Source organism: Drosophila teissieri, chromosome 3R (assembly GCF_016746235.2).
Source record: "Drosophila teissieri strain GT53w chromosome 3R, Prin_Dtei_1.1, whole genome shotgun sequence".
NCBI lineage: Eukaryota > Metazoa > Arthropoda > Insecta > Diptera > Drosophilidae > Drosophila > Drosophila teissieri.
Window position 1 is genome coordinate 17,384,287 of NC_053032.1, and position 26,411 is coordinate 17,410,697.

At 45.8% G+C, this 26,411-nt stretch overlaps 9 protein-coding genes across 12 annotated transcripts; 5 read left to right on the top strand and 4 right to left on the bottom strand.

Annotated features, from left to right (window-relative positions):
- The first annotated feature begins 1,607 nt into the window (after positions 1-1,607).
- Positions 1,608-2,967, top strand: LOC122621623. The gene is made up of 2 exons (XM_043799548.1): positions 1,608-1,782; positions 2,496-2,967. Exons 1-2 carry the CDS (start codon positions 1,774-1,776, stop codon positions 2,940-2,942), a joined length of 456 nt encoding a protein of 151 aa, XP_043655483.1. The 5' UTR covers positions 1,608-1,773; the 3' UTR covers positions 2,943-2,967.
- A 1,035-nt stretch (positions 2,968-4,002) lies between these two features.
- Positions 4,003-8,016, bottom strand: LOC122619940 (DNA-directed RNA polymerase II subunit RPB2). Its single transcript, XM_043797175.1, has 4 exons — positions 7,851-8,016; positions 5,556-7,724; positions 4,559-5,493; positions 4,003-4,498 (listed from the first exon to the last, which is right to left on the bottom strand). The coding sequence occupies exons 1-4, from the start codon at positions 7,870-7,872 to the stop codon at positions 4,094-4,096; spliced, it is 3,531 nt and encodes a 1,176-aa protein (XP_043653110.1). The 5' UTR covers positions 7,873-8,016; the 3' UTR covers positions 4,003-4,093.
- Positions 8,017-8,277: 261 nt separating this feature from the next.
- LOC122620201 (RPII140-upstream gene protein) lies at positions 8,278-9,393 on the top strand. Its single transcript, XM_043797558.1, has 4 exons — positions 8,278-8,513; positions 8,576-8,741; positions 8,803-8,891; positions 8,954-9,393. Exons 1-4 carry the CDS (start codon positions 8,341-8,343, stop codon positions 9,309-9,311), a joined length of 786 nt encoding a protein of 261 aa, XP_043653493.1. The 5' UTR covers positions 8,278-8,340; the 3' UTR covers positions 9,312-9,393.
- On the bottom strand, positions 9,338-11,166 carry LOC122620200 (twinfilin). Its single transcript, XM_043797557.1, has 4 exons — positions 11,078-11,166; positions 10,941-11,018; positions 10,067-10,842; positions 9,338-9,784 (listed from the first exon to the last, which is right to left on the bottom strand). The coding sequence occupies exons 1-4, from the start codon at positions 11,100-11,102 to the stop codon at positions 9,632-9,634; spliced, it is 1,032 nt and encodes a 343-aa protein (XP_043653492.1). The 5' UTR covers positions 11,103-11,166; the 3' UTR covers positions 9,338-9,631.
- A 247-nt stretch (positions 11,167-11,413) lies between these two features.
- On the top strand, positions 11,414-14,646 carry LOC122619913 (abl interactor 2). 4 transcript variants are annotated; one of them, XM_043797129.1, is made up of 7 exons: positions 11,414-11,570; positions 11,736-12,102; positions 12,448-13,070; positions 13,132-13,222; positions 13,295-13,306; positions 13,465-13,652; positions 13,709-14,646. In XM_043797129.1, exons 2-7 carry the CDS (start codon positions 11,747-11,749, stop codon positions 13,870-13,872), a joined length of 1,434 nt encoding a protein of 477 aa, XP_043653064.1. In that variant the 5' UTR covers positions 11,414-11,570; positions 11,736-11,746; the 3' UTR covers positions 13,873-14,646. The 4 variants fall into 4 exon arrangements, with proteins under 4 accessions (XP_043653064.1, XP_043653065.1, XP_043653067.1 ...); XM_043797130.1 differs by having other exon boundaries at positions 13,135-13,222; XM_043797132.1 differs by lacking the exon at positions 13,295-13,306 and having other exon boundaries at positions 13,135-13,222.
- An 875-nt stretch (positions 14,647-15,521) lies between these two features.
- LOC122621387 (kinesin-like protein KIF19) lies at positions 15,522-21,413 on the top strand. The gene is made up of 6 exons (XM_043799233.1): positions 15,522-15,643; positions 18,684-18,884; positions 18,975-20,412; positions 20,474-20,622; positions 20,680-21,023; positions 21,094-21,413. The coding sequence occupies exons 2-6, from the start codon at positions 18,774-18,776 to the stop codon at positions 21,293-21,295; spliced, it is 2,244 nt and encodes a 747-aa protein (XP_043655168.1). The 5' UTR covers positions 15,522-15,643; positions 18,684-18,773; the 3' UTR covers positions 21,296-21,413.
- Positions 21,414-21,662: 249 nt separating this feature from the next.
- LOC122618888 (putative gustatory receptor 85a) lies at positions 21,663-22,937 on the bottom strand. Its single transcript, XM_043795486.1, has 3 exons — positions 22,225-22,937; positions 21,877-22,135; positions 21,663-21,818 (listed from the first exon to the last, which is right to left on the bottom strand). The coding sequence occupies exons 1-3, from the start codon at positions 22,935-22,937 to the stop codon at positions 21,663-21,665; spliced, it is 1,128 nt and encodes a 375-aa protein (XP_043651421.1).
- A 591-nt stretch (positions 22,938-23,528) lies between these two features.
- Positions 23,529-24,655, top strand: LOC122621653. Its single transcript, XM_043799592.1, has 2 exons — positions 23,529-23,874; positions 23,931-24,655. Exons 1-2 carry the CDS (start codon positions 23,529-23,531, stop codon positions 24,569-24,571), a joined length of 987 nt encoding a protein of 328 aa, XP_043655527.1. The 3' UTR covers positions 24,572-24,655.
- Positions 24,656-24,956: 301 nt separating this feature from the next.
- Positions 24,957-26,342, bottom strand: LOC122620271 (odorant receptor 88a). The gene is made up of 4 exons (XM_043797656.1): positions 25,531-26,342; positions 25,282-25,471; positions 25,064-25,219; positions 24,957-25,004 (listed from the first exon to the last, which is right to left on the bottom strand). Exons 1-4 carry the CDS (start codon positions 26,340-26,342, stop codon positions 24,957-24,959), a joined length of 1,206 nt encoding a protein of 401 aa, XP_043653591.1.
- Positions 26,343-26,411: the final 69 nt, after the last annotated feature.

Consider the following 26,411-nt stretch of genomic DNA (forward strand, 5'->3'; position numbering starts at 1 on the left):
ACAATTTGTGGCTAATGCTGGCGCCACAAAAAACTTCGATGCCGACACCTCTGAAATCGAAAAGCTTTCCCTTTTTTTATGCACAGGTTTGCGCAAACAGTAGCGCTATGAAAACGAAAACAAAAACAAACTCCCAATAGATTGGGCTGCCCAACATATGTAAGTACATAAGTATATATTCCACCTTTCACACGACTCCAGGTGAGCATGCGAATGAGCTCATTAAAGGCAGACGCTTCTTGGCCAACAAGAATCGAGCCGAAAGCGAAAACAAGTCCGAAACGAAAGCCCCAAAATTCGAATATCGAATATGCAAAGTGCGGAAAAGGGGGCTAGAGATGCGATGCAATTAATCAGTCACGTTTCTCAATTTGAGTTCCAGCGAAATCGGACGACAACAGTTTTGATTTACCAAACAATGTATATGTTATAAGTTATAAAGCATGTAATTATTTGCACTTCACTCGGCGTTTATTTGTTTTCTTTCCGTTACCTTTTCGGCCATAATTTCACATTTAAAGCGATTAAATTTCGTTTTTGGCCTTGTGCTGCTAGCCCTCGCCGCAATTACGCCTGCTTATTTATTTAACTCCGTTTCTGCATCGGGGTGTAATTGATTTGCAAGCACTGGTCCACGGTGCGTATGATTGATATGCCGGCAATCAAAGCTGGCAGCTGAAGAACCCTCGACAAACATGTATTTAACTAGAAATTTCTATTATTATTGTTAGCCTCAACTGCAAATAGACAAAAGGTAAACACTCAGCACACCATCCAGCAAGTGTGCAAAACTCTTTACTAAGCTCAAGGCAGCGCAAATATTTATTCGCTTATTAAGCATTTCTACGTGTCTAAATTTACTTCAGCCATTTAGGTGATTTTTTCCATTTACCTGGCTTCCCCCATTCAGCGGCGGCTATAATAATAAATTTGACATCACTACCGGCGGCAAGCATAAAATTACCACCAGATAAACACAAATGTAAGCAGCTGGAAAAGAGTCTTGAGCTCATCAAACACAGGTGATTGAGCCGCGCTCGCTTGCTGATAACATTGACCCTATCGACACTCCGACCTAGTGATCAATTAATAGCACAAATATTGAATGATCCGCCCCCAGACCTTCTTCATCTGTTAACCCATTGACGATCTATGGGCTCAAAGTTAAAATGGCAATGTGATCATATACGAGTACGTACATAGAATGATTGGCATTGGAAAAATAAAGAAGTATTTTGAGCTAACTAATACCTTTCTAGTTCCCAATCCTTTATGGGAAAATATTAGAGATTATATATTAATATGATCTCTATAATGTGCTTTCCTTCAGTTCATATTAAAATGAAATAATTAACGCCTTTTGATTTCGGAGATGTTACTGATGCAGTTAATAGGTGTTAAGACATCTGTTTTTATTTGCCCACCGTTTGCAATTCGCTGACATCTGGAAGCTGCGCTGTTTCTGCTGCTTTTTCCCCATCCAGCTCGGGCCTTCTTTTTGTATTTCGATGTTTTTTACTGAGCTTCAGCTTCTGCCGGCGACTTCGTCGGGCGGTAAATGAAGTTAACTTGGCCTTGTCGCACGCCAGTCTGCTTCTGACATTCGCGCGCCGCGCTCGATCGCCGCTTTTAACGTCTGTGATACTCCGTTGCTGTTGGCCAAAAAGGGCGAAGCCAAAGAGGCTTAGGTTCAAAAATAAATATATATCTATATATCTATATATATTTTCGATTTTCGTGGAGCGAACTTGAGCTGGGATTTTAGCGAACGCAATGAAAACGGTAATTCAAACACAAGAACCAACTCAAAAGTATAAAGTCACTCTGGCAGCTTTTGGCCAAATATCAAATGGTGTTTTGACTGGAACCAATTCTGGTTGGTCACAATGCTCAATTAATTTGCCGCGTTTTGTAGACCGATTAGATATGCAAATTGCCGTGATAAAACAAATCTGATAATGCCATTAATCATTTGCACTCGAAGCGAAAAGTGGCTGTGTTAAAATATATGGTGCACAAGATTTTCAGATTATCAGATTATTATTATGACTTATTTCATTCATCTTATCTTCGATTGGTCTTTCTAATTATTCAAATCAATGTGTTAAAAAAATGTACATTGCATTATTTTAATAAAAAGATCTAATACTTAATCTGAAACTTTTTGCATATTTAAAATATTAGGAAGATATATTGCTTCTTAATAATTAAATTGCTTTACCTTGCAGCTGGTCTAGCTATGATTTATTTGATTTATTAATTGCATTTTCCAAAGTAAAGCCATAAATCCTTTGCAGGAAAAGCACCGCAAACCCCATAAATTTAAACTAATTGCCAGGAACGTGTTTATTATTTGAAAAAAAAAAATATATATAGAACTTGTTTAAGTTTGGTTGCCATACATTTTATACGGCACCGTTCCAACTTAAAAGTATTTTATAAGTGATTATATTTCTAAATAATCAAATTAAGTAACCTAATTTACTGCGTTTCAGATAAACCACACAATCGGCTTTCTACTGTTGGCAGCTTACCTTCCCTGCATATCCTGGGCTGCACCTGCCCTCCACTTCAGTGACCCAGAGCCAGATGAACTGGAGGCCTATCCCACGTCGCCCAGCCAGGTGCTGCCCATACAACCAGTGCTGATTTATCCCAAGCCACGTGAGAATCTCTACCAGGCGCGCACTTTAGCAGGACGCAATGACGACCAGGACATCATCTTCGTGAAGCTGCTGGAGGACAAAACCCATGGCTATCGGCCCAAGCAGCAACGTCTCATCATGGAGGAGACGAAGCCCTCGCAGCGAAAGAACCTGGGTCTGAAGGACATATTCTATGTGAAGGCGCTCACCAACGGACGATTCAGCCACGAGCGACTGAAGGTTTACCGGGTGCCCGAGTTCTACGCCATCAGTGTTTTTAGCAACGGTGATAAATGAGCAGAGACACCGGGTGTTGGCGATAAAAAAGGAGTAATATAAGTTATTTTTAAGATGCTATAAATAAATACCTCAGGAGTGCCCAAGTGGAGTGTTTCATTCCGATTTTTTGCTGCTCTGCACTCTCTTATCGCGGCGCCACCTCGCGTTCGCGGATTTACACGCAATTTCAATTACTCATAAGCCGGGCTCAGGCGGGCTGACTGATGGGTGTCAGCATGGTCTTGGCCATCAGCCCCAACATTGGTATCAACATTGGCAGCGACACGAGTTCGGTTGGGCCGAAGCTGCTCGTTCCGTCGGAGCCACGTCAAGTGGCAATTAATAACTGTCAGTCGATTGGCGGCTGCGGCTCTAGCTCCACCAGCTCCACCACCTTTTCCACCTTCTCCACCTCACACAATCCGCAACCGACAACAAAGAACTAATCCCTTTTGTCACTGGGCGTCACAGACCGCGGGCCAAAGCATTACGTCAAAATCAAAGAAGGCAACAAAAGCGCAACAAAGAAATAAATGGAAATGGAAAGGCTTTCTACATAAAAAGCCGAATTTAGGATACGCTTAGGGCGGAGGTATTTTGCGGATAATGGACTTTGTTAGGGGATTACCAAGGAAAAATTGGAGCAAATAAAGACTCAGTACCCTGAAAACAGATTATTTGATGTTCTAAAACGTATAAGGATTGCAAACAAAACCAATTACATCATGATAATCAATAAATTCATACGAGTCATAGTTCATAATTCCTAATTATGATGCTATCAGCAAACTAACCAATGAACTAGTTAAACTTATGAGTGATACTAAAACCGATAATAGGTTTACTCAGGCCAAACAATTCACACAAACCTGTTGGCTCTATGTGCCCTCTCCAAAAACATTTCTGAGCAAAGAAACTTATTACAAACAAGCAAATAAATCACATTCCACTAACAGCTCTTGTGCCCGTGCAGACTTTCGCCCAAAAGCGGTTGTGGCACGTTCGCGTCTTTAAAAATTCGCGGCAGGCATTCGCTCCAGTTCCGGGAATAATAGAAAATGCCACACAAAGCCCCAAATTGAGTTGTCACAATTATGGTAATTTAATAATTAACTGCTAACAGGGCTGCTTAGGGCTATTAAGTGGTCTGGACACGGATTACCGTCTGATTAGTTGACCATCAGGCGCGGCGCAATGTTCATGGACATCAGCTCCTGGAAGAGAAGCTTGGCCGCATATGGGAGTCGCACCTGGGAGATCTGCGTCTTGTTCTTACAGCCCTTGCACTCAAACGTATTATTGCGCAAATTGGCGATGGCAATCAGCCCACAGAAATTGCAGATGTGCACACGGTACGGATCGGAGACCTCGAATAGACGTTCTCGCAGGAACTGAGCGGCGCCGTGGGAGATTTGGCAATCACGCTCCATCTCACCGAAACGCAAGCCACCATCACGAGCACGACCCTCCATAGGCTGACGCACCAGAATCTGGACTGGACCACGAGCACGAGAGTGGATCTTGTCGTCCACCATGTGCTTAAGACGCTGATAGTAGGTGGGCCCCAGGAAAACCTATAGTTAAGGGCACTAATTAGTTTAAGACTGTGGCAAGTTGAACGTGAAGTAAATTACCTGAGCATTAATCTTTCGTCCGGTGTGGCCATTGTACATGACCTCATTGCCACGCAGATGATAGCCGTACTCCTGCAGGAAGGTGGAGATCTTTTGCACGTTTACGGCATCGTTGAAAGGTGTAGCATCACCGATCTCGCCCTTATTGGATCCTAGTTTGCCCTGCAGGCACTCGATCAAGTGACCAATTGTCATACGAGAAGGGATAGCGTGGGGGTTAATAATGATATCGGGTGCCAAGCCCTCGCAGGTGAAGGCCATATCTTCTTGGCGGTACTGGATACCGCACGTTCCCTTTTGTCCGTGACGAGAAGCGAACTTATCGCCGATCTGTGGTATACGCACGGAGCGCACTCGAATCTTGCAGAACTTATATCCCTCGCTGTTAAGCGTAAGCATCACCTGGTCCACAATACCCGTCTCGGAGTTTCGCAGGAAAGTGGAGGCATCTCTTTTGGAGAAACGCTTTGTGTTGCTGTCCAGTTCATCGTCGTTTTCAGGAAGGGTAATGGTCTTGCCAATAACCACATCATCGCCGGATACACGAATTCCCGGGGCAATAATTCCATCATCGTCTAGCTTGTCGTAATGAGCATTCCTCATTCCTTGGCAGGTGCCGCGATGAGGCTTCTCAAAGTTCTCTTCCTGATCCCCCACGCGTTTGTTCTCCGAATCCTTGTAAGACCGGTAGAACACAGAGCGGAAGAAACCACGCTCCACAGCGGAGGCATTCAGAATGACAGAATCCTCCTGGTTGTATCCAGTGTAGCAAAGAATAGCCACAATTGAATTGATGCCAGCTGGTAGTTCTCGGAACCGCAGGTACTCCATGGAACGTGTGGTCACAAGCGGCTTCATTGGATAATACAGTACGTGGGCTAGTGTGTCCATACGCACATGGAAGTTGGTTATGTACACTCCCATAGCTTGCTTACCTAAAAGATATGACAAATGTATTAGTATTTCGAGTAATACCAATTAATACCCATACACTTACCCATAGCGCTTTGATAGGTGTTACGCGGACTCTGATTGTGATCGGGGAATGGAATAATGGAAGCGCACACGCCCAGGATCATGGCTGGATGAATCTCGCAATGCGTGTATGTGGTACAGTAGGCATAATCCTTGTCTTGTTTCAGATCGTAGGGAGACATAGCGATCATGACCGTTTCCTCCTCAAGGGTATCGATGTACTCCACCACTCCAGAGGCCACCAGGACTTGCCAGCTGTAGTTGTTGTAGTCTCGCTCCTTTAACATCTCCACGTGAGTCTTTTTGAGCAGCAGCGACCCGTTTTCAACGATGAGAAGAGGCCGACAAATGCGGCCTGCATCTGTATAGATTCGGATCTCACGATCTCGAATGTCTCGAATCATAGACACCTCCGATACGATGATGTCCATCTGGCGACGCAGCTTACGAAGGGTTGCCATCAGCTGCTCAGGATCACGATGTATGCCTACCCAGCAGCCGTTCACAAAGATCTTTGTAGCATCAGCGATGGCAGAGGGAGCAATTTCCTCCAGGTTTTCCATAGACCACTCCTCCAAGAACTCCAAAATGGGAGAAGGTTGCGATCCGACAGAAATGTAGGCCATGAGGGCCAGGTTCTTCACCAGACCGACAGCTGCTCCCTCAGGAGTTTCAGCGGGACACAGCATACCCCACAGAGTATTGTGCAACTGACGAGGTTTGGCCAATTTACCATCTCTACCAATGGGCGAGTTGACACGCCGCAAATGGGAAAGTGTGGAGGCGAAGGTCAAACGATTCAACACCTGAGAGACACCGGCTCTCGCCTGATGCGCCTTCTTTTGGTCTCCCCAGTTGCCAGTGGCCAAGGAGTATCGAAGACCATCAGTAATAATGTTAGTCTTGATGGCCAGTTCTAGGTTGAAGTCCTTTCCGCGATCGATGAACTTCTGTGTGTACATGCGCACCTCTTTCATCAGGTTTTTAAACAACCCACGGAAGAGGAAGGCCAGGAGGGGCCCAGCCAGATCTAGTCGCTTGTTTCCATAGTGATCTCGATCATCAAGTTCTCTTCTGCCCAAAGAAGCCAGGAGCAGACGGTGAACCATGTAGCCCAGGAAGTAAGCTTTTTTGGTCTCACAGAAATCGGAGACTCCCACGTGGGGCAGCATTTCCTTCTGCAGGATTTCCTTGGCATACTTGATACGCTTGTCTTTTGTGACTCCGGGGCGTGCGCCTCTTGCTCCAATGAAGTTCAAAGCAACGTTCTGCTCTTGGACCACGAATGCCTCGTCCAGAGAAGGTTTCACCATTTCCATCATCTCGGGATCGTCAAAGTCGTAGATTATGTGCTCTAGAATATCGCGATCGGCCACGAAGCCTAAGGCTCGAAACACAATCATAATGGGTATCTCCTGTTTGATGTACGGTAAGATGGCAATAATCCTCTGTCCAATGGCAGACTTTTTAATGTTTTGCGATCCTCTTGCCATCATGTTCACCCACAGAGTGGACGTGGGACGGGAACTGTGCTCCAAACATGACCGAATCTCAGTCTTAAAGGCATATTTGCCATCCTTCATGCTAAACACGTACACTGTGTTGGTAGCCATTTTCTCCTGGGCAATTAGCACCTTCTCCGAGCCGTTAATGATGAAGTAGCCGCCGGGATCCAACGGGCACTCGTTAAGCTCCGTAAGATCACGATCCGTAAGCTGTGATAGTAAACAGTACGTTGATCTCAACATGATAGGAATCTTGCCTATGAATGTCTTCTGATGCTGCGTCTCCACGGGATCCAGGCCTTCTACATTCTTGGTTTTCGTGATGTCCACGTAGAGAGGAGCGGAGTAAGTAAGATTTCGCAGGCGAGCCTCGTTCGGCATCATGGGACTGGGTGAACCATCCTTTTCCCAATGCGTTGGCTTGGAGAGGTAGATTTGCTCGAATTTTAGAGAGAATCTGGGCGGTGTTTCCACCTCTCCGGATGTGTGCTGCGCCTCCGCCTGCAGCTCGATGGCGGGGGAGTCCTCCACAATGCGCTGCACTGACATTTGGATGAACTCATCGAAACTGTCCAGCTGCTGCCGCACCAAACCCTTCTCGTCGAAGTAGGCGTTAATCACGATCCAGCAGGCCTCCTGCCACAGCTCGTGGGAGATCTCCTCGGCATTCTCCTCCTCGTACAGCTCTGCAAGATGTTATTTAACTATTGTATTTCTTTGCTAATAATGCGGAGCCCTAGCGCTCCCGCCGCCATGTTCATTTTTGCTCATGCCAACGTGCTTGCACACATTTTGCAATTCATTTCACTTACCTTCCTCGTTGTCGTACATCATGATTTCAGTTTCCCAAAGTGCAGAAGCACTTTATACGTGCATGCAAATATCAATAAATTAGATTTGCAATGAATTAAATTGTAAAAACGTTGAAAATTTCACAACAAATGTTTGCCGACAACGCGTTTGGCGGCGTTGTGCTGTGTTGGTAAACGGCAATAGGAAAACATAAGGTGCAGTGCATAAGGTTATAGCATAATCTTGTAAATACAATATAATTGCTTTTAGTAAAAATAAAATTTAACAGTGTAATGTTTAGAATAAAATTGTATGAAAACTAAATTTTCCTGAAACCAAAATTATTATAATGATATAATTTTATAATTTACAAACGTATTCCAATTGGAAACAAAAACACGAGAGTTAGGCAACACCAAGAACCTGCACACTTTCCAACACTAGCAGACCGGTAAACAGCTGAGTTTGTTGTTTTCGTTTTATTTGGTTATTTAACGCCGCGCTTAAAAAATGAATTTTCTGTGGAAAGGACGTCGGTTTCTGATCGCAGGTATCCTGCCAACATTTGACGGCGGCGCAGATGATGTAACCGATAAGGAAAACAAAACTTACAAGGCCTTCCTGGCCAGTAAACCACCAGAGGAAACGGGACTGGAGCGCCTCAAACATATGTTTTCAATCGAGTAGGAAAACTATTAATTCCGTATATACTAAGATCTACTGATGTACTTTAACATTTAAACAGCGAGTTTGGCAGCATATCGTCCGAACTTAACTCTGTTTACCAGGCCGGCTTCCTGGGATTCCTCATTGGAGCAATTTACGGCGGAGTTACACAATCGCGCGTGGGCTACATGAATTTCATGGAGAACAACCAGGCTACAGCTTTTAAATCGCACTTTGATGCTAAGGTAGGTATGCGCTTGTTATTTTCTAAGTATGTTGTCATAAAATTCTAAATTATAATTACAGAAAAAGATGCAAGATCAATTCACAGTCAACTTCGCCAAAGGCGGTTTCAAATGGGGCTGGCGAGTGGGACTTTTTACAACATCCTACTTGTAAGTTCAGCAACACAGAGTCAAATCTATATCCTATAAAATCTCTAATGTGCGCGTTACAGCGGCATCATCACCTGCATGTCGGTGTACCGTGGAAAATCCTCAATCTACGAGTACTTGGCCGCTGGTTCCATTACCGGCTCACTTTACAAAACGAGTCTTGGCCTGCGGGGAATGGCGGCAGGTGGAATCATTGGAGGTTTCTTGGGCGGCGTGGCTGGTGTGACCTCCCTGCTGCTGATGAAGGCATCCGGGACTTCGATGGAGGAGGTTCGCTACTGGCAGTACAAATGGCGACTCGATCGCGACGAGAACATTCAACTGGCGTTCAAAAAACTGACGGAGGATGAAGACCCAGAACTTTTCAAGGCCCACGACAAAAAAACAGCCGAACAGGTATCTCTGGAGTCGATCAAATGAGTCGTGTGTTTAAAGTAGACCCAGTGTAAACTTAGTTGAGTTTTTAATTTAAATAAATTGCAAATATGTCCATCTAAAGTTACATAGACAAGAATACATTTAAGGAAGCCCACTTTGGCTGCTGCTATGCGATGTTTCAGTTGATGCCTAGTGCCTCTAAAGATATCGTCTGGCGTACGGACACATATAGACATGGGACGACAGATAGACATAACACAAAAGAAATGAACGTTTGGATACAATAAATTAAATGCTCTGCTAGGAAACAGTACGTAGAAGGGGGATAAATAGAATTGACTTGGTGGGATCGGGATTCAGACTTAGTCCTCGGTGGTGGGACGCGTGAGGCGCTTGGCGCCCCGGTTAGGTGGCCCCTTGGGCTTGGCAAAAGCCGGTCGGTGTAGAATCTTCTTTGGGTGCAGCTCGTCCTGCAGAAAGGCTTCGGTCAACTCGCTGCCGCTGTCGATTTCCAGCTGAAATATAAAACGTATAACAAACATATAACATAGTATGATTTAATGTTATTGATAACATATGATTTAGGGAAAGCATTGATTTCACTGAGAAATACGTCTTAGCTACGATTCAAAATATTTCTTTAGATTATGAATCAGAAGTGAAAGCAATAATTCTAAAAATAAAGAACCGATTGGTGAAATTAATGCTATACACATCGCTTTTGATTTGTATAACCCTAATCTTTAGTACAATCAATAATAAATAATGCATGCGATCAGGCATTCATATTAACCCACCTTCTTAACGACCTCAACGCCAAGGGCCGCCAGCTCGTCGAGGAAAGGAGCCTTACAGCTTGAGTACATCATGCGCTCGCGCACGGAGCAGGAATATCCAGGCATAGAGTAGACGAACACGTACGATTCGAAGTAGTCGCCCTCGTGCGTGTGGCGAAACAGGAAGAGATGGTAGCGTGCATGATCCTCGGGCACTTGCTTTGGCAAATCGGCCAGCTCCACCTTGGCCGCACGCGACACGTGGATTTGCTCCTCCTCCAGATCGATGCGGAACTGAAGGTAGTCGTGTTTGCCGCGCACCAGATCCTGAACGGCAGCCACTGTCGCCTCGCTCAGGGGGCAATTGATCCCTCCCAGAGTTTGATGCCGCGTGTTTGTATTGATCTCGGTGTGGACCTCTGTCTTTCGCAGCTCCTTCAGTTCCTCCTCCCTGCTGGTCAATGGAGCTGGAGCTGCGAAATCCTGCTTGTGCCGGCGATATCCCTCCAGCGTGCACTCATCCAATGTGGTGGCATGCAGCTCCTCTGTGATGTATGCCGAGCCGAACTCCGTTTTTAACGTGGCCTTTGTGGAAGCATATACCATCTTCTGTCGGATGCTGGCCGTGTCCGGCGTCCAGCTGATCAGCAGCCAACTGTAGCCCAGCGGGATCTTGGCGTCCAGGCGGTAGAGAATGTAGCAGGGCACATCCTTCTCCAGCAGGGGCCCTATCAGCTTGTCGTAGTCGCGCTCCCAGTCCTTTTTCGTCTCCGCGGTGGCGCCGCAACTGAGCTGCTCTGTAATTTGGGGCGGGGTAAAACCGGAAGCCTCGTTATCATTTCGTATGCCTAGTATATATCGTGTGTATATACGTTTCTGGAGCAAATCCACTCACCATTCTCGATCGAAACTTTTATCACGCGAAATTTATTATTCTTCGCTTTGCCGAACACCTTGGCCAGCTGCTCGTTGGCTGAAAATACAAAGGGTATTTTAAGGATGCGGGTTTGCTGATTCCAACGGATAACAAACCTCGGATACCCGTTTGGTGAGACATTTGGACAACAGCTAAAATTAATATTGCCGAAAAAATATATTACTCACAACCAATGTGGCCGCAATGCGCGAGTAGCGAAATACTGAAATATAATAAATACCAATTCTAATTGGAAATCACTTGAATGCTTCTTTTAATGTGTAAACTCAGTTTATTATTGAGGAAAAAGAGAAATTAAACTTTATTTAAGTAATCTAATTCAAATAACCAAAAAAAATGTTTAATCAAATGCCACATCTATTTTTTTGGAAATATTCTGATACTCTATTTTATAGCACAACATATATAATACTAAATGTGTCAGCACTGATATAGTGTTGAATAATACTACCAGCGCCAGTACTTTGCAGCACCGACCAGCGTTCTTTCTTTTTCACGAAAAATGTAATGGAAAACTGCATTTAACTGCATTAAAAACGTAGCAACCAGCCCGGAAAGCATCTGTTGTGCAATCGCATAGTCAATAAAGTGAGTGCACGCAAGATTCGTCCAATTAAGCCGCTCCAACGATCAACTGGAGCAGCTGGGCGTCGACGTCGGCAGAGGCTAGCCCACGCCCCAAATGTTTACGGGCGTGAAGAGTGCGGAAAAGCGGGGAATTTAATTGGGTTTTCGTTTCCCGTTCGCCTGCAGCATCCACACCCATGTTGACCGAAACCCCCATGGCCAGTGAGAACATCATGGACGAACTAGCCTCTCTGATACGCACCGAGATCCCCGATGGCCGCCAGAGTCTGCGGGACAGCTACACGAACCTGGAGCGTGTGGCCGACTACTGCGAGGACACCTACTACCGCGCGGATAACAAGAAGGCGGCCCTGGAGGCCACCAAGAACTACACCACCCAGTCGCTGGCCAGCGTGGCCTACCAGATCAACACGCTCGCCTACAGCTACATGCAGCTCCTCGAGCTCCAGGCCCAGCAGCTCGGCGAGATGGAGTCCCAGATGAACCACATCGCCCAGACGGTGCACATCCACAAGGAGAAGGTAGCCAGGAGGTAAGAACCAACAATTGTAGGATGTGAAATAGAATAGGGTGGGAGAGTTGTGATTGTATAGGTTCATTCACAAGCGCAACTTTGTTGTAAAGGAAGGAAGTCCATCTGACAAAGGACTTTCATATGGAAAACATCTGTTGTTATAAGGATATTCATTCATTGAAGAACAGTACAATACAAAAACACATTTGTGACACATCGGAGATAAACGCTTCCTAAATACGTGCCTTGATGAGGTCATTTGACTGATAAATGAAATTATCTTTCTACATTCTCTACGTATATAGTCTTTGCGATTCACATTGTTTGTATTTACTATTTTTTGTCATCTTTTTAATCGCACAGAGAGATTGGCGTGCTAACGGCTAACAAGGTGAGCTCGCGCCAGTTTAAGATCGTGGCGCCCATCAATCCGGAGAAGCCGATCAAGTATGTGCGCAAGCCCATCGACTACTCAATGTTGGACGAGATTGGCCACGGCATTAACTCGGCCCAGCACACACAGGTGCGACAGAAACATCGGGGCTCCAGCCATGGGTCCGTGCAATCCCTATTGCCGCCGTCGGTGGGACCTCCGCCAACCACGAAGCCCCCAACTCCGCCGCAGATGTCGCGGGCTGGAAACACTGGCACCCTGGGAAAGTCAGTCAGCAATACCGGGACACTGGGAAAGAGCTCGCGGGAGTACCGCACGCCGCCTGTGGTCAATCCACCACAGGTGCCATCGCACTACGCTCCCAACTATCCTATTGGGCATCCAAAGCGGATGTCGACGGCATCTTCAACGATGACTACAACCACCACAGGCGGTGGAGCGGCGGGCAATGAGCGCGCTGCTGGGTACAGCGCACTTCCGATGCCACCTAGCCAGCAGATAGCAACCCATGTAAATCTGCCCTCAGCAGGCATGATGCAATCGCTGCCACCACCGCCGCCCACTACGTATGACGATCGGAGCAGCATGCCACGTGAGTTAAATGGATTATTGTGCAATAGTTTAATCCTAATAATCCGGGTCCCAATTCTTAGCAGCTCCTCCTTCGCCACTAACGGTGTCGCAGCACGAGATGACCGAGCAGAGTCACATTGGCATGCACACATTGGGTCGCAATATTAACAGGTAAGTTTCCGGAAAATGCATCCCCTTCTTTGTGTATATATAACCTGTTTCATGTTCTCTGTGCAAATCCAGGAATCCAAATAGGTAAATTGCATGTTTCTCTCTTTATCAGAGGGTTATACTCAGCTGAACATAAAAAGTTTTGTTTTATCAAAAGTATACTAGGTTTTTGTAATTGTACTGCGTATAACCCCATGAACTACACATCTTATATTGTAAATTAACCGAATATTTTTCCAAAGGAATCACTTCAGCTTGAACTTCGCTCGTCCCGGCTCACAGTCGCCTCCTCTGCCACCTCCGCCGCCGCCGGAGGATGAGCATCAGGACTTCGGGCGACCACGTACGTCGACGGGACCGCAGCTGGCGCCCATAGTGCCCGACGATCAGAACTTACCCGGCTGGGTGCCCAAGAACTTTATTGAAAAGGGTAAGTTAGCTCGAGCAAATAACTACATACTTTACTAAATATTAAAAATATTTCAGTGGTAGCCATATACGACTACTATGCCGACAAGGACGACGAGCTGAGCTTCCAAGAAAGCTCAGTGCTGTACGTGCTCAAGAAGAACGACGACGGCTGGTGGGAGGGCGTCATGGATGGAGTTACCGGTCTGTTTCCGGGCAATTACGTAGAGCCTTGTGTCTAAGCCTCGCAACGATATTCTAAACATGCCAACCATTACAATAATCTGCATTAACTGGTCTGTTCCAGTCCTCTGCTGCTTCTCTAGAGCTCCAATGACTTCCATTGAGTTTTCGGGGACTTCGGAGCTCAACTGGGGACCGGAACAGACTCAGCTGACAATGACGATAATATTTTGAGCATATTGATAAGGACAATTATACAATTACACACCTACACAAGCACAGCAGGCCACAGAAAGCGAATTCCATTAGCATCAGCCAACCGCATTTAGTCTAATATAAACGAGCACACACACACAGGATCCAGGGGCTAAGGATACAGCTTGCTGCCCAACTAAACCTATTTACACTTTAGTAGCCGAAAACGATGCAAGAAGGGGAAAGTGAAACCGGATACCCGTAAATAACTTATGCGATATTCTAAAACTGTTCCACAACCGTAGACGAATTCAGTCCAGCTCCTGCCGCCAATCCAAATACTTTAAATATTTGCTCACAGTTTTATCAAGCGATTTCTGTTTGCCTTGCGCTTTGATATGCCCGGCTATTGTACACCAATACAACCCATACCTATGCCCCCAGCAATACTGTAGGTTATACAAATTTCAGTTAGCATTTAATACTTAAGTATTGGCCAGTTGGAACTTTTGTTTACACTTTTACGAACCGCAACGATATCTTTTTTTGCGAACGTTTAGTTAAAATGGAATTGCCAGCAAAGGAATCAAATTAAATTAAACAATACAAGTACACATACGCTCTATATGGTATAAATAATAGCTAATAAAAATTTCAATTACTAAACCGCAAGTCCTTGTTCTATGACCGTGTAATTTGCGTTGACCTTCTCGTGAGCCAAGCCGGATGTCAGTAGAAATCCGTAATTGGGGCAAGGCTCTGCGGCCTGCCAAATTCAAATTCGAAATCGTAAATGCAAATTTCCAGTCGTGCGATGGATGGCTTGAAATATTTGCAAATGCCAACACTCATTGGGGTAATTCAGTCAGTCAATCAATCCATTATATTCGACACTTTGCTCCACAAACCGATTTCAATTCAATGTCTCGTCCCGGAAAACTTTTCCATAACTCGGCTCCGGGTAAATTAATGCTTTCATGGTGATATGTGGAGGTTTTTTTCCCATTTGCTAAATTTATTATCAGGCTTCAAGGAGTTGACGTGGAGGAAATGCCAAAAAAAGAAGTGGAGTGGCATGATTTGCATAAAATGTGCTAAATCGTAGCCCTCAAATATACTCGTGCATAAATATGGAAAAGCTGGAAATACCTTTATTTGTGAACAATTATTGGAGTGGACCTGAACCCCGAACAGCTTGGGAACGGAATCTTTGGCCAACTATTTAACCCACAACTGGCCAGCGGCAGGTGGAACTCGCCAGAAATGTATGCAAAATGGCGCATTAGCATTTCAACAATGCCGTAGTAAAAACGCGGCAACAACAAAAGTTGATTGTGCCGTGCCAGGAGTCAGAACGCCACCCACCCGGCTCCCGACCGACCTGGAACCCATTCCACCCCCTGGACATGCCTATAATTTCGTTATTTTCTGACCAGGCCGAGTCCGGACGCTTCAGTTGAGTTTGGTACGTCGACGCGAATGGTTCCACAAGCCCCTTTCATTATTTCATTACGGATACTCCACGAAGTTCTTGGCGACCCAGTGTTTCCGGTTTTTGACTTTAAGCCTTTTTTTCGGCGAGTGGCGTGTCCGGAATAGTTTTCCGAGCGGTTAAAGTGCAATACAAAACTATTTGTAAGTGAACCGCGCTGCAGAGGTGCTTGAAAAGTTTTTATCAATTGTGTGTTTTACATAATCGAAATGGAGCCGAGATTGGGGTGGCTTCTCTCTGCGGGCACCGCATTTAATTGACCTACTTGGTGCCGGATTTACTTGCTGGCCAAGTGTAAAATATTACATTATTTCATGTCAGGATTGGGGCCACTGGCCACTTTGTTTATGGCGAAAAGAATTCGCCTCGTCAATGCGGACAAGTTGGCCCACTTAATGTCGAAATTCCCAAAGTTTCGTGACACGCACAACTTTCGCCAAACGCGTTAATTTGAAAAACCCTGTGAAGGTTAAAAGTTTTGCACTTGCATTCAAAGTCCACCTCGAAAATGACGTCACTTTGGATGCATGTCGGGGGCTGGTCACTCAGCTTGATGGGCCACTAAAAATAAACCCGGCAAGTGTGCGACCTGGGAAATGGCTTTGGGTAATTAAGTCGTCTCCAGGTCACAAGAGCCATCAATCACCACCACTGCGTATACGCAACGCGCCTAGTGGGTAATTACAGCCTGGCTTTTGGGGTTTGCCTTTCACGGGCTTTGTTAGCTTGGCAGGATTTAATAGAACAATACTCATTTTCCCTGCTTAACTAATTATTTTTATGAATTCAGAACTCAAAGTGCACTTGCTTGATTAAAAAATAATCTTAAACAACCTTTGATTAAGTTCTAAAGAACCGCACGTCTTTATTTTATCCTGTTATACAACGAGGTTTCATTAAAACCTTAAAAATGTTGGTAATTGGATTGACCTGAAATATTATTTTTTCAATTATAAAAATTGTAAATACTATGGCTATATTAAATCATAGTGCATGAAGCACATGAATAACAACTTTAAAAAGCAGTGGCATTGTTTTGTGACCTCGTTTGCATATCGAACGTATACGAAATAACTATAACGATTTGTCAAAGCTTACAGGTCTTTTGTTTTATTCAGATCACCATCGATGGGTTTATTTGAATTCTTTGTAGTCGACGTCCTTTGGCATGAGTGAGTTGTGTATGTGTTCTTTATCACTACTAGACTGTACTGAATCGAAAGGCAAACTCATTAGCCATAAAGAGTCTGTCCCACGTGTTATTACTTAGCCATGCTTGGAGTTATAGGCACTTTCCCAGCTACCCTTTGCCACCGAAACGGGGCTTTCCCTCGAAAAACGCCTTTCAGAGCGCCAATTCATATGCTCCACTCCATTATCCCGACCCAAATACCCCAACTTCTGCCCTGAGCTCCACTAATGAGCTCTAAGCAGACCACTATGCGTTGGCCACACAATGCCACACCTCCATCGCCACCAACTCCCCAATGGGGTTCACTAGCCGGCAAATCAAAACATGGCACACCAAAGCATTAAAAACATTAACAGCCGACGTGCGACAACAACCGAAGACAAAGTCACTGAGCCACTGCACCACCCACCCAGCCAATCAACTAGCCACAGAACCACCAACCTTTCGGAACACCACCCACATTGGCCCACATCCAGTTGATACAAAAGTCCTGACCACTTGCCTTCGTGTCCTGCCGTGTCTGCCGGCAATTTACACAAATTCAATAAACGACAAAAGCCCGTAGTGGAATTCGAAACAAGAACTGGCAAAAGTGTTGTCGGTGGTGGTTTAAATCGGACTCAATTGGGTGGTGCATTGATGGGCGCTCATTAAAGTGCTCAAATCGATTTTCGGCATTATCAAATTAACTGCCTTCAAAATAGGTCCGAAATTATTATAACTTATAAATGATGTATTCCATTAAGAAAGGAGTTTATTCCCTATGACTTATAGTATAATACATTAAAACTATATGCACTTAAAAGTTTCCACTGAAACACCAAAGGCCTGCAGTTTACACAATCTCAAGTAAAGATATATGAAAGTAATAGCAAGATGTCGAAGAAACAAAACCAACGCTTGTCATAAAATGATTGGACTTTGCAATGCGTTCTTTTTGCAGCTCATAACATAATTATGCAGTTCAACCAATCACAAATGTTATATAATTTTTCCGAGTGCATCCAATGCCACCCCATCACTCAATTGGAACGCCCATCTTTGTTGACAGTCAAGGCCTGTAATTTGTGTACATATTTGAGGAGCAGGAGCCGCGGAAGCTTGGCCTCCTTGATATGGGCTGTTCCATCACATATTCATGGCACCTGAATGGGAACATGGAATTAAAATTAATAATGCAACCCCTTGGCACTCAATGGTCCCACGTTTTATAATTGAGCAGCTCTTAGGCAAATGAAATTAATTATGACTTTGGGGAAGCGACAGTTGGTTGCGGGGCAATGGATGTGTTGTTTAGACGAGTGACAGGTGTTGGGGTCAGAGGTCACAACATGTTAGGCAGCACATGGACATGGATTATGGATTAGCGTGAATGGATTGACACTTCTATTTCCGGCAGCACTTTCATTTCCTTTCAATCTTATGAACTTTTACTTAATGGTCAATGTCGCGTGGGGAAGGGGGAACTTTCGGGAACTTTCAAGAATCCATATATGAAATATATTTACAAATATATATATATTATGGGAAACAATTCCCTTTTTGAGGTCCTTCATCTTTTTAATGCATTGCCCTTTAAGAAAACAAAAAATATTCTGAATATTCTGAAGGTTAATAGACTTTTGAGGACTTCGGTGTTTCCAGTTAAGGTACAGTACCCTCTCGATGACCATCGAACTGCTCCATTTGATTTGCATGCGGAGACACGCAGGCACTTTTTGGGTGTTCAAGTTCACGGCTTGATTTATGGCCCACGCCAGCTCCTTGTGCTCCTTTAGCTCCTGCAGCTCCTCGAGTTCTTTGTGCCACAGGTAAACAAGAGCCCCGGGACCCCAAGGACCCTCCTCCGCAGGAAAATTCCCTATAAAGAGGCGAGACCTTGGCGAGCAAATTCACAAGTCCATTAGGAGTTCGTTGGGTGTTTCCCGCGCTGATGGCAGTTTTACGATTGTTGACAACAAATTGACACAATTTGTAATGGTCCTGTGCAGGTCAGGTCATCAACCAGTCCAGGCGGCACGTGGCTGAACAAGGACTGCCCACCCACCTATTCATTGCTATTTATCTGAAGGATCGCAGTGATGGCGGCCAGTGCTGGAGCGAGCAGCTGGTCGGGCAGCAGTGGGGGCAGCAACTCCTCCCAAGGACGATCCATTGCCACGGCTCAACCGCCGCAGGAGGAGAGACTAGTGGTGAGTGTGTACTATATGTAGTTTTTAATGGAAAGATACTCGTACTCTTCCAGAAACATCTGATGATAATAACTTCCTAATCCTGTCTAGGTGGCCGTTAGGGTTCGACCCAGCATGGAGGCCGCGGAACGGTGCATCGAGGTCGTCTCCGGCGGATCACTGCTGTACGATGATGGCGGAAAGAGTCGTCCACGGCAGTACTCGTACGATCATGTATTCCGGGAGAACGACAGTCAGGAGCAGGTTTACAAAACGACTACGGCTCCATTGGTCAGAGATGTTCTGAACGGTCTGAATGCGGCCGTTTTCGCCTACGGAGCCACGGGATCTGGAAAGACGCACACTATGCTGGGACCTGTGCCGCGCAAGAAACCGCAGACCAGCGACCGTGCCCCGCCCACCGCATCCTGTGACTCCATGGACGTGAGCAGCCAGGACATCGGACTAATGGTGCGCGCCATTGAGGATATATTCAGCCACATCGAGTCGGCGGATGCGGATTCCTGTCGCGTCTCCATATCCTACCTGGAGATATACAACGAGCTCATACGGGATCTCCTCAATCCGGGAGGACCTTTGGAGCTGCGAGAGGATCATCGTGGCCAGCGCATCACAGTGGCGGGTCTCTCGGAGATAACCACTTCCAGCAGAAAGGAGGTTGTGAGTCTGCTGCTCAAGGGAAACAAGGCCAGGACCATGGAGCCGACGGCCGCCAATCAGACCTCGTCCCGCAGTCACGCCCTTCTGAGTATTATGGTTCAGGCAAGGACGCCACTGGGCACCAAGCAGGGACGACTCTTTCTCACCGATCTGGCTGGTTCGGAGCGGGCTAAGAAAACCAAGAATCGGGGTAAGCGACTGCAGGAAGGTGCCCACATAAACCGAAGCTTGCTGGCGCTGGGCAACGTAATCAATGGGCTGTCCGGCGGAGCTAGGTACGTCAACTACCGGGACTCCAAGCTAACCAGACTGCTCAAGGAGGCACTGAGTGGTCGCTGCAAGACCGTAATGATTGCCCATGTCGCACCGGAAAGTAAGCACCGCGATGAGACCAAGAACACTCTGGTGTACGCCGATCGAGCCAATAGCATCACCACCAAGCTCCAGAATTCCGTGTACATCGACGAGTTCAAGGACTTTCCCACCAAGCACTACCAAAGTCTCGTCTCGGAGCTGCGCGACGAGGTGTCACGTCTGCGCACCAAGATGCTAACCGAAAGGCCTCGCAGTGGAGCAGCTGCAGCGGCGGCAGCGGCATCCGCAGCTGCTTCAGGCCCTGCTGGAGGCGCCGGATCCGGAGCAGGACCGGAAGCTGTCCAGGAACAGGACGAACAGCGCAAGACGGAGCTTCGTTACCTGCGCGAACAGATCGTTCTCACTTTCAAGCAGCAGATGAAACTGCGTAGGAAGCTCCTCGAGGCCGAGAGCCATCTCCTGGGCTTGGAACTGGACGCAGAGAGGCAGCACATGATCATCTCCCACTGGCAAGGGCGCATTGGGAAACTATATGACGCAATGGGCGAGGACGGTGGGTACTCCCACTGGAGGACTGATCACGTAGAACTCATATTTGGTTTGTTTTTCCGCAGACATTGAATCCGAGGGTTCGGTGGCTTTGAAAAATGCCTGGGGAGAACTGGCGGCCATAGAGAAGGAAACTCGCCGCTACAAGGAAATCCGCGAGCGAACGGAGCACGAGCTGGAGCAGTGCCGCCAGAAGGGAGTCAAGCTGGAGGATGTGAGTCCGAGTGGCATGCATTTTATTCACTTATAGGCAATCTCCCTTTTTGAACAGGAGCTTCCAGAGCGCATTAGCAGTGACGAGGAACGTGAGCTGTTGGCCCTCCTCTGCCGCGTCCACGAGTTGGAGGCGGACAAGGTATCCCTGCAGGCGGAGCGGCTGGCTCGCCAGGCGGAACTGCGCCGGCGTGACCTTCAGCTCCTCAGGGCAGAGCGACAGCGACGCCTCTGCGAGGACATCATCAGCTCTCAGCGGAGGCTCATCGAGGAGGGCAACGTGGATCTGCCGGACGAGTTGCGGGAGCTCTATGGACTTTACCAGCAGGAGATACATGCTGGCGTGGTCACACCCAGCACCAGCAACTACGAACGGAAACTACCGCCCATCTATACCGCGGGGTAAGGATCCTTTTTGGTATAATTATATTGATCCGAGAAAAAGCTCTCAAATAAATGCATTTGGAAATAGGTCTGACTCTCCCGGCTCCAGTTCCAGTTCAGAGTGGTCGCCGGCCTCGCCCCTGCCTCAAATCGACAACCAGACGGATCCCGTCGACCGAGTCATGGGTCCACCCGTCAATCCGCGTCTGCCCCGACTTGCGAATGCTACAGCCGGAGGACCACGGCGACCTTCGTTAAGGGTGGCCAGGCATCCACATCCACATCCGTAGGATTGACGGCCACTAGGGGGAGAGGAAGGTGCTCAGGAATAGTTGTAACTAAGGCCTAGGATTGTTGGGACGGGGAATCGAATGTCTGCTCAATTTACTCATTGTGTTATATCTTTCCATCCCAAGCACTTAAATATGCTATGTATCCAAATAATCAGAACTTAAGCTTTAAGGAATTCAAAGAAGTTTTTAAAATATAAATATTGAATCAGCTTGGACTCAGCTGAAAACAAAGAACTACAACATTTTTGTTCTGAAAAATGAGAGTCAAGTTATTTAATGGTAAGAATCTTATTGCAGTTAAAATTTCGTACACATTGCATAAACAAGCAGGATATAAAAAATACAAGTAAAGCTGAACTGTCCACTAAAACATCGATGTGTATTCACATTGTACCATATAAATGACATGCAGCAGGATAACAGAGCAGCCGTCGAAGACCAAGCTGCGATTCATGCGATAGGCTCCAAATATGTGGACATAGGTGTGCTGCTCGGCCAGTTGCAAGGTGAACCATTCCATCTGTGAAAAGGAGGTGTTTCTACCTCAAAATCAAACAAGCAGTTATAGGCTGACTCACACATCGCTGCTGCTGCTCATCCCGACTATAAAGCCCCCGGATTACCTCCTTGGTGGTCTCCAAAAGGGAATCCGTGGTGTGCGTCAATGTGTTCATCATCAGGGAAAAGACTAGTGGTTGTATGCAGGTGATAGATACCATCTCCAGGTACTGCAGTTCCGCTTCGATGGCACTGTGGCCAAGGCAAACTCTGACCATCATGTATCCGACCCGAATGCCACTCCACACGTTTCGCAGCAAGTAGCATAGAAGCACATATCTAATGGTAAAGTTTAAGTTCAAAACAACGGTCGTTATTTGGAAGTATCTGCCATACTTTTCCTTTAAAAACTTTTATTACTAACTCACCTGAAAACGAAGCAAACTTCATCCGTCATATCGATCAGAGATTGAAACAAGGCTTGCAGTTTTCGCAGACGTTGCAGCATGTCCGGAAACGGATTCGCATCCAGAATTAGCGTCTCCAGACCGGACTGCAGTCGCCACCAGTTCCGGCAGATCTCCAGCATGAGTCCAAAGGCCAAGGAGTTCGTTGCGAAGATCATGCATTCAGAAAGGAAACAGTTGCATGGATTGTGGCTTCCTCTCATAAATCGGTTAACATTCAAGGCGACATGAATGGACAGTCGTATGATCAGGAGGAGGGTCACTGTCACCATGAGCATGCTCAGAAATCGTTTCTGGCCTTTGGATTCCCTGTAGCCCCAGGATTTGCTTATCGCATCCAGCTCTAGCAGCTTTATAATCATATTCCTAATCCGATCTTGGCGGCGATAAGCGCAGCCCATACAACTGATCAGGGATAGGAAAACGAGGCCGAAATATGTGATGGCGGCCAGCCTAACCAGCGGGGATTCATCGAAGGCGCTGGCTTTGAAGTGCCAGAAATCCATCAGAAACTTTATTGTAAGAATAATCACCACAATATTGTGAACTATCCGATAGCAGACCAGAAATCGGGACCAACGCAGTCTTCCCGAGGAGAAATAGAACGTCGTGACGCCATTCAAAGTGCAGAACCACATGAATACTATTTGTACAAGCCTTCTCGTGGGTATCATGGTCCTTTTTGAAGTCCTTAACAAAATCAACTGAACTGTAAATAGCGAGCGAAACTGATTTATATCCCCTCCACTCAAATCAATCAAGCCACGTTTACGCTTTGGGAATACATTTTGTATGGTAATTAGGATTATTGCATATTTTTACTCAGATATATCGATTTTTAGACCAAACACATTTTTATTTAAAAGCATTTATAAATCGTATACGAGTGGTTAATACTTTTTTACAGGGATTTCTGTCATGATTTCAAAACCATATATTTTGTAAGATCTTTAATTAAACAGAGATGAACTATGTGTTTTAATTTTTATTTCTGTTTTGAGAGGTTTTGCTATTATATTATATATTATTGTATATTGTATATATATTGTATATTATTGAATTTTAAATGAATTTGAACTACTTATATACAAATACACATTAAATTTTGAGCTTCTACAACACTGGACATAGGTCAAACTTTCGAACTCGAAAGCGGTGATCGTTCTGCAAAGTCCATGGCTGCTCTGGAACTTATCGATATCGAGACGCATTGCTTTCCTGGTCAAAGAAACTTTACAATTCTGCGCAATTAAAAGGAATTCGTTATGTCCAGCATAATTTCAAACCACGGGCATATACTCGATCGGAAATGCCACTGCGGGAGTAGAACCGGAAACGACCAGCAGCTGCTGAATACGGAAAATGTGACCAACTACGGATTAATGACGACGGGCAAGTGCAAGGGAGCAGCCAATCCACAAACTCTAAAGCTGAAAACCTTTATCAATCACGGCACTTTGGTGCTCCACAAGTGCCGCTGCAACTCTCCACTCCTCGAAATCATCGATCTAATCAACTACGGCACCGTGATTAACTGCTTGAGTACCTGTAAGCTGACCAAAAAGTATGACCTCAAGGTCATTGAAGTTCCGGATAATACGACACACATGGGTGAGTTTTAAACAATTTCAATCAAGCAAATGGTTTACCACATGTACTGCATTCAGAATCCAAGGAAATAAGTGTGCCTGCCGAGAATTCTCTGGAAACACCATTGGACCTGAGTGCTTCAAATGACGTACTTTTATCTCCAGAGGATACTACGAAAGATTTTAAATCACCGCATGTTTTGCTAAATGTGCAAAATTTAGAAGCCCCAAAGGAATTTTCAGTTTCACCAAACAAAGCTCTAAAACGCCCTACGGAATCCATAGAACCCTCTGGAACTTCGCCAAAAAAGCTTCGTTTGAACACAGTAAACGAATCGATCGAGAAATCTTCGCCACAGGAGAAGCGACCGTCCAAAGAAGAGGCCCTTCCTGTCCAGAAGCCATATGTACTAGAAATGTGTCCCAGTTGCGTCAAATCCTTTCAGGACTATGTGAACGATCCGAAAAACGCACCAATGCTACCGAAAAAACCGAAATTCAAGTGCCCTCACTGCCTAAACACCAAGGCCAACCGGATGGAGTACGAGGCTCACACGGCCATCTGTCAGCAGGAGGCGAAGCCCTACAAGTGCCAGGGATGCCCCTACAAATCCACCAAGTCCTCAAGTGTTACTGGACACTCTGCCACTTGTTTCTTCCTGCACACCGTCAAATACTACCAATCGCTTTGCGTTACATCGAACCATTGCAGCAACTGAGAAACTCCAGTTCTTCTTCATTTAAAAATTATGATTACTTATTTTAATACCATTAGAAATTTTAAATTAGTTCGTAGTTAACTATTCATCAGCAAAAATGTTAGAAGTTCGTTAGATGTGTTTTTTTTACTTTACGAAATCGTGCGGACCAAATTTGAAGATCACGGTCCGCAATGTAATCATTCAACATTTGAAACAAGATACATACATAGGTTACTTTCTCAAAATCAAATATATATTTTTTTTCAAAGTGTATCCCTTAACTTGGTATATATAAGTCTAGTTTTACAACAATGAAGCGTATTTCATTTGTCAAAAGTGTTTTTGAATAACTAATTAAAACTTAAATAAAGGCATTCTACAGTTAAATGAGTGGTAATTTCTTCTAGTGAGATTTGAGGAAAGTAAAGAGTCTGTAGGCCAGCTGCATGATCTGTAATTCGAAACTTGTACCATCCAATATATTTAGATTCTCTTTTTATGTTGACTTACTTCAGTGAAGTGCACCATATTCACTTGAATAAGCCCAAAGGCGCCCAGTTTCTGTGTCCGCTGGCAATACTGCGTCCAGAGCAAATAGAACTTCCTGTACCGCTGACTACCCAAATACCATTCCTGGTTTCGCAAGGACGATTCCAACCCCTCCGACTGTAAATTTATAGGGATTCAGTATTTGAGGTTTTACTGTGGAGCCATCCAAAATGCCTCACCGCCTCCTCCAGCTGGGTTCCCCGTAGACAGATCTCAAATGTGAAGCCGACCAGGACCAAAGTGGGTAAAATGTACTGGGCGATGATGAGAACATCCGATGTCTCCGACAGCATAAAGAGGTAGAAGCAGAGGGAACCAGCGCCTATGAAGTTGCTCACCAGGAAGGCCACCTTAAAGATGTCGTTGTATCTTCGGTATCAGTAAATATGTAATCATAACAACATAAATGAATTATTTACATTATTTACTTGCAACACAATCCGTTAAGAAGCTGCTGCCTCTGAACTAGTGACCTAAGGTCCGCAAAGAATCGGCCCTCGTCGGTCAAACTCTGGCGAGGATCGAGGGCCGAAAACTGGCGGGCAAGGTGGCTCAAATGCATGACCAAATGCCCCTGCATCACATTGAACAGGTTGTCGAAGGTGAGGAAAAAGGAGACGCCGCAAGTGGTGCACGTCACGTCGAATAACCAGACCAAGAAGTAAAACTTCGGGTTCTTACGCACACCGAATGGCAGCCATCCTCCCAGGAGCTGCTCGTGCTGGGCGACAGGAGTGTCCTTACCCTCGTGGGTCAGAAAGAACAGGGCCAATGGCACTACGCAGAACATCGGACCACCCACATGGGAGTAGATACGGATAAAGCGATAGCGCTGCCAAAAGTTTCGGTACGTCTCATCCATTTGCATGTCCAACTGGCTGGCCAAGTCCCGCGGGCACTCCCGATCCAAGTCGTTAACAAACTCCACGATTTCCTTCCGTTTCAGGAATAGCATCAGTCCCCTGATCGAGAAGTAAATGGTGATGCTGAGCACGGGCGGATTCTGGTTGAGAGGACGTCCCAGCCAAAGGTGTCCTAAGATGTCCCAGCCATTGCAGCTGAAGAACAAGGCATTGAGTAGCGCCGCAAAGCAGAAGGGCACCATGGATGCGTTCACCATGCTGTTGTCCACCGGACTCCTCCGCCACTGGAAGTGCACCATCTGAGCCACCTTCTGGAACCACTGCGGGCGCAGGAACTCCTCCATTCGATAGGGTTTTTTGATTTCCGTGGTCTTCATGGCTTGGACAAATCACACTTTTCTGTATGGTTTCTAGTGTCAGGACTTCTTATATATGGCAAATAATCC

Coding starts and splice junctions, on each gene's coding strand:
- LOC122619940 (XM_043797175.1), bottom strand. CDS start 7,872: ATGATGTACGACAACGAGGAAG. Junction 7,725..7,850: donor GATGTACGACAACGAGGAAG/GTAAGTGAAATG, acceptor AACATCTTGCAG/AGCTGTACGAGGAGGAGAAT. Junction 4,499..4,558: donor GACGAAAGATTAATGCTCAG/GTAATTTACTTC, acceptor CCTTAACTATAG/GTTTTCCTGGGGCCCACCTA.
- LOC122620201 (XM_043797558.1), top strand. CDS start 8,341: ATGAATTTTCTGTGGAAAGGACGTCGGTTTCTGATCGCAGGTATCCTG. Junction 8,514..8,575: donor AAACATATGTTTTCAATCGA/GTAGGAAAACTA, acceptor ACATTTAAACAG/CGAGTTTGGCAGCATATCGT. Junction 8,742..8,802: donor AATCGCACTTTGATGCTAAG/GTAGGTATGCGC, acceptor TTATAATTACAG/AAAAAGATGCAAGATCAATT.
- LOC122620200 (XM_043797557.1), bottom strand. CDS start 11,102: ATGTCTCACCAAACGGGTATCCGAG. Junction 11,019..11,077: donor TCACCAAACGGGTATCCGAG/GTTTGTTATCCG, acceptor TTGTATTTTCAG/CCAACGAGCAGCTGGCCAAG. Junction 9,785..10,066: donor GCGTTGAGGTCGTTAAGAAG/GTGGGTTAATAT, acceptor TTTATATTTCAG/CTGGAAATCGACAGCGGCAG.
- LOC122619913 (XM_043797129.1), top strand. CDS start 11,747: ATGTTGACCGAAACCCCCATGGCCAGTGAGAACATCATGGACGAACTA. Junction 12,103..12,447: donor AAGGAGAAGGTAGCCAGGAG/GTAAGAACCAAC, acceptor TTAATCGCACAG/AGAGATTGGCGTGCTAACGG. Junction 13,071..13,131: donor CGATCGGAGCAGCATGCCAC/GTGAGTTAAATG, acceptor CCCAATTCTTAG/CAGCTCCTCCTTCGCCACTA.
- LOC122621387 (XM_043799233.1), top strand. CDS start 18,774: ATGGCGGCCAGTGCTGGAGCGAGCAGCTGGTCGGGCAGCAGTGGGGGC. Junction 20,413..20,473: donor TGACGCAATGGGCGAGGACG/GTGGGTACTCCC, acceptor GTTTTTCCGCAG/ACATTGAATCCGAGGGTTCG. Junction 20,623..20,679: donor AGGGAGTCAAGCTGGAGGAT/GTGAGTCCGAGT, acceptor CTTTTTGAACAG/GAGCTTCCAGAGCGCATTAG.
- LOC122618888 (XM_043795486.1), bottom strand. CDS start 22,937: ATGATACCCACGAGAAGGCTTGTACAAATAGTATTCATGTGGTTCTGC. Junction 22,136..22,224: donor GAAGTTTGCTTCGTTTTCAG/GTGAGTTAGTAA, acceptor CTTTACCATTAG/ATATGTGCTTCTATGCTACT. Junction 21,819..21,876: donor ATGAGCAGCAGCAGCGATGT/GTGAGTCAGCCT, acceptor TCCTTTTCACAG/ATGGAATGGTTCACCTTGCA.
- LOC122621653 (XM_043799592.1), top strand. CDS start 23,529: ATGTCCAGCATAATTTCAAACCACGGGCATATACTCGATCGGAAATGC. Junction 23,875..23,930: donor GGATAATACGACACACATGG/GTGAGTTTTAAA, acceptor TACTGCATTCAG/AATCCAAGGAAATAAGTGTG.
- LOC122620271 (XM_043797656.1), bottom strand. CDS start 26,342: ATGAAGACCACGGAAATCAAAAAACCCTATCGAATGGAGGAGTTCCTG. Junction 25,472..25,530: donor CTTAACGGATTGTGTTGCAA/GTAAATAATGTA, acceptor CTGATACCGAAG/ATACAACGACATCTTTAAGG. Junction 25,005..25,063: donor ATATGGTGCACTTCACTGAA/GTAAGTCAACAT, acceptor TTCGAATTACAG/ATCATGCAGCTGGCCTACAG.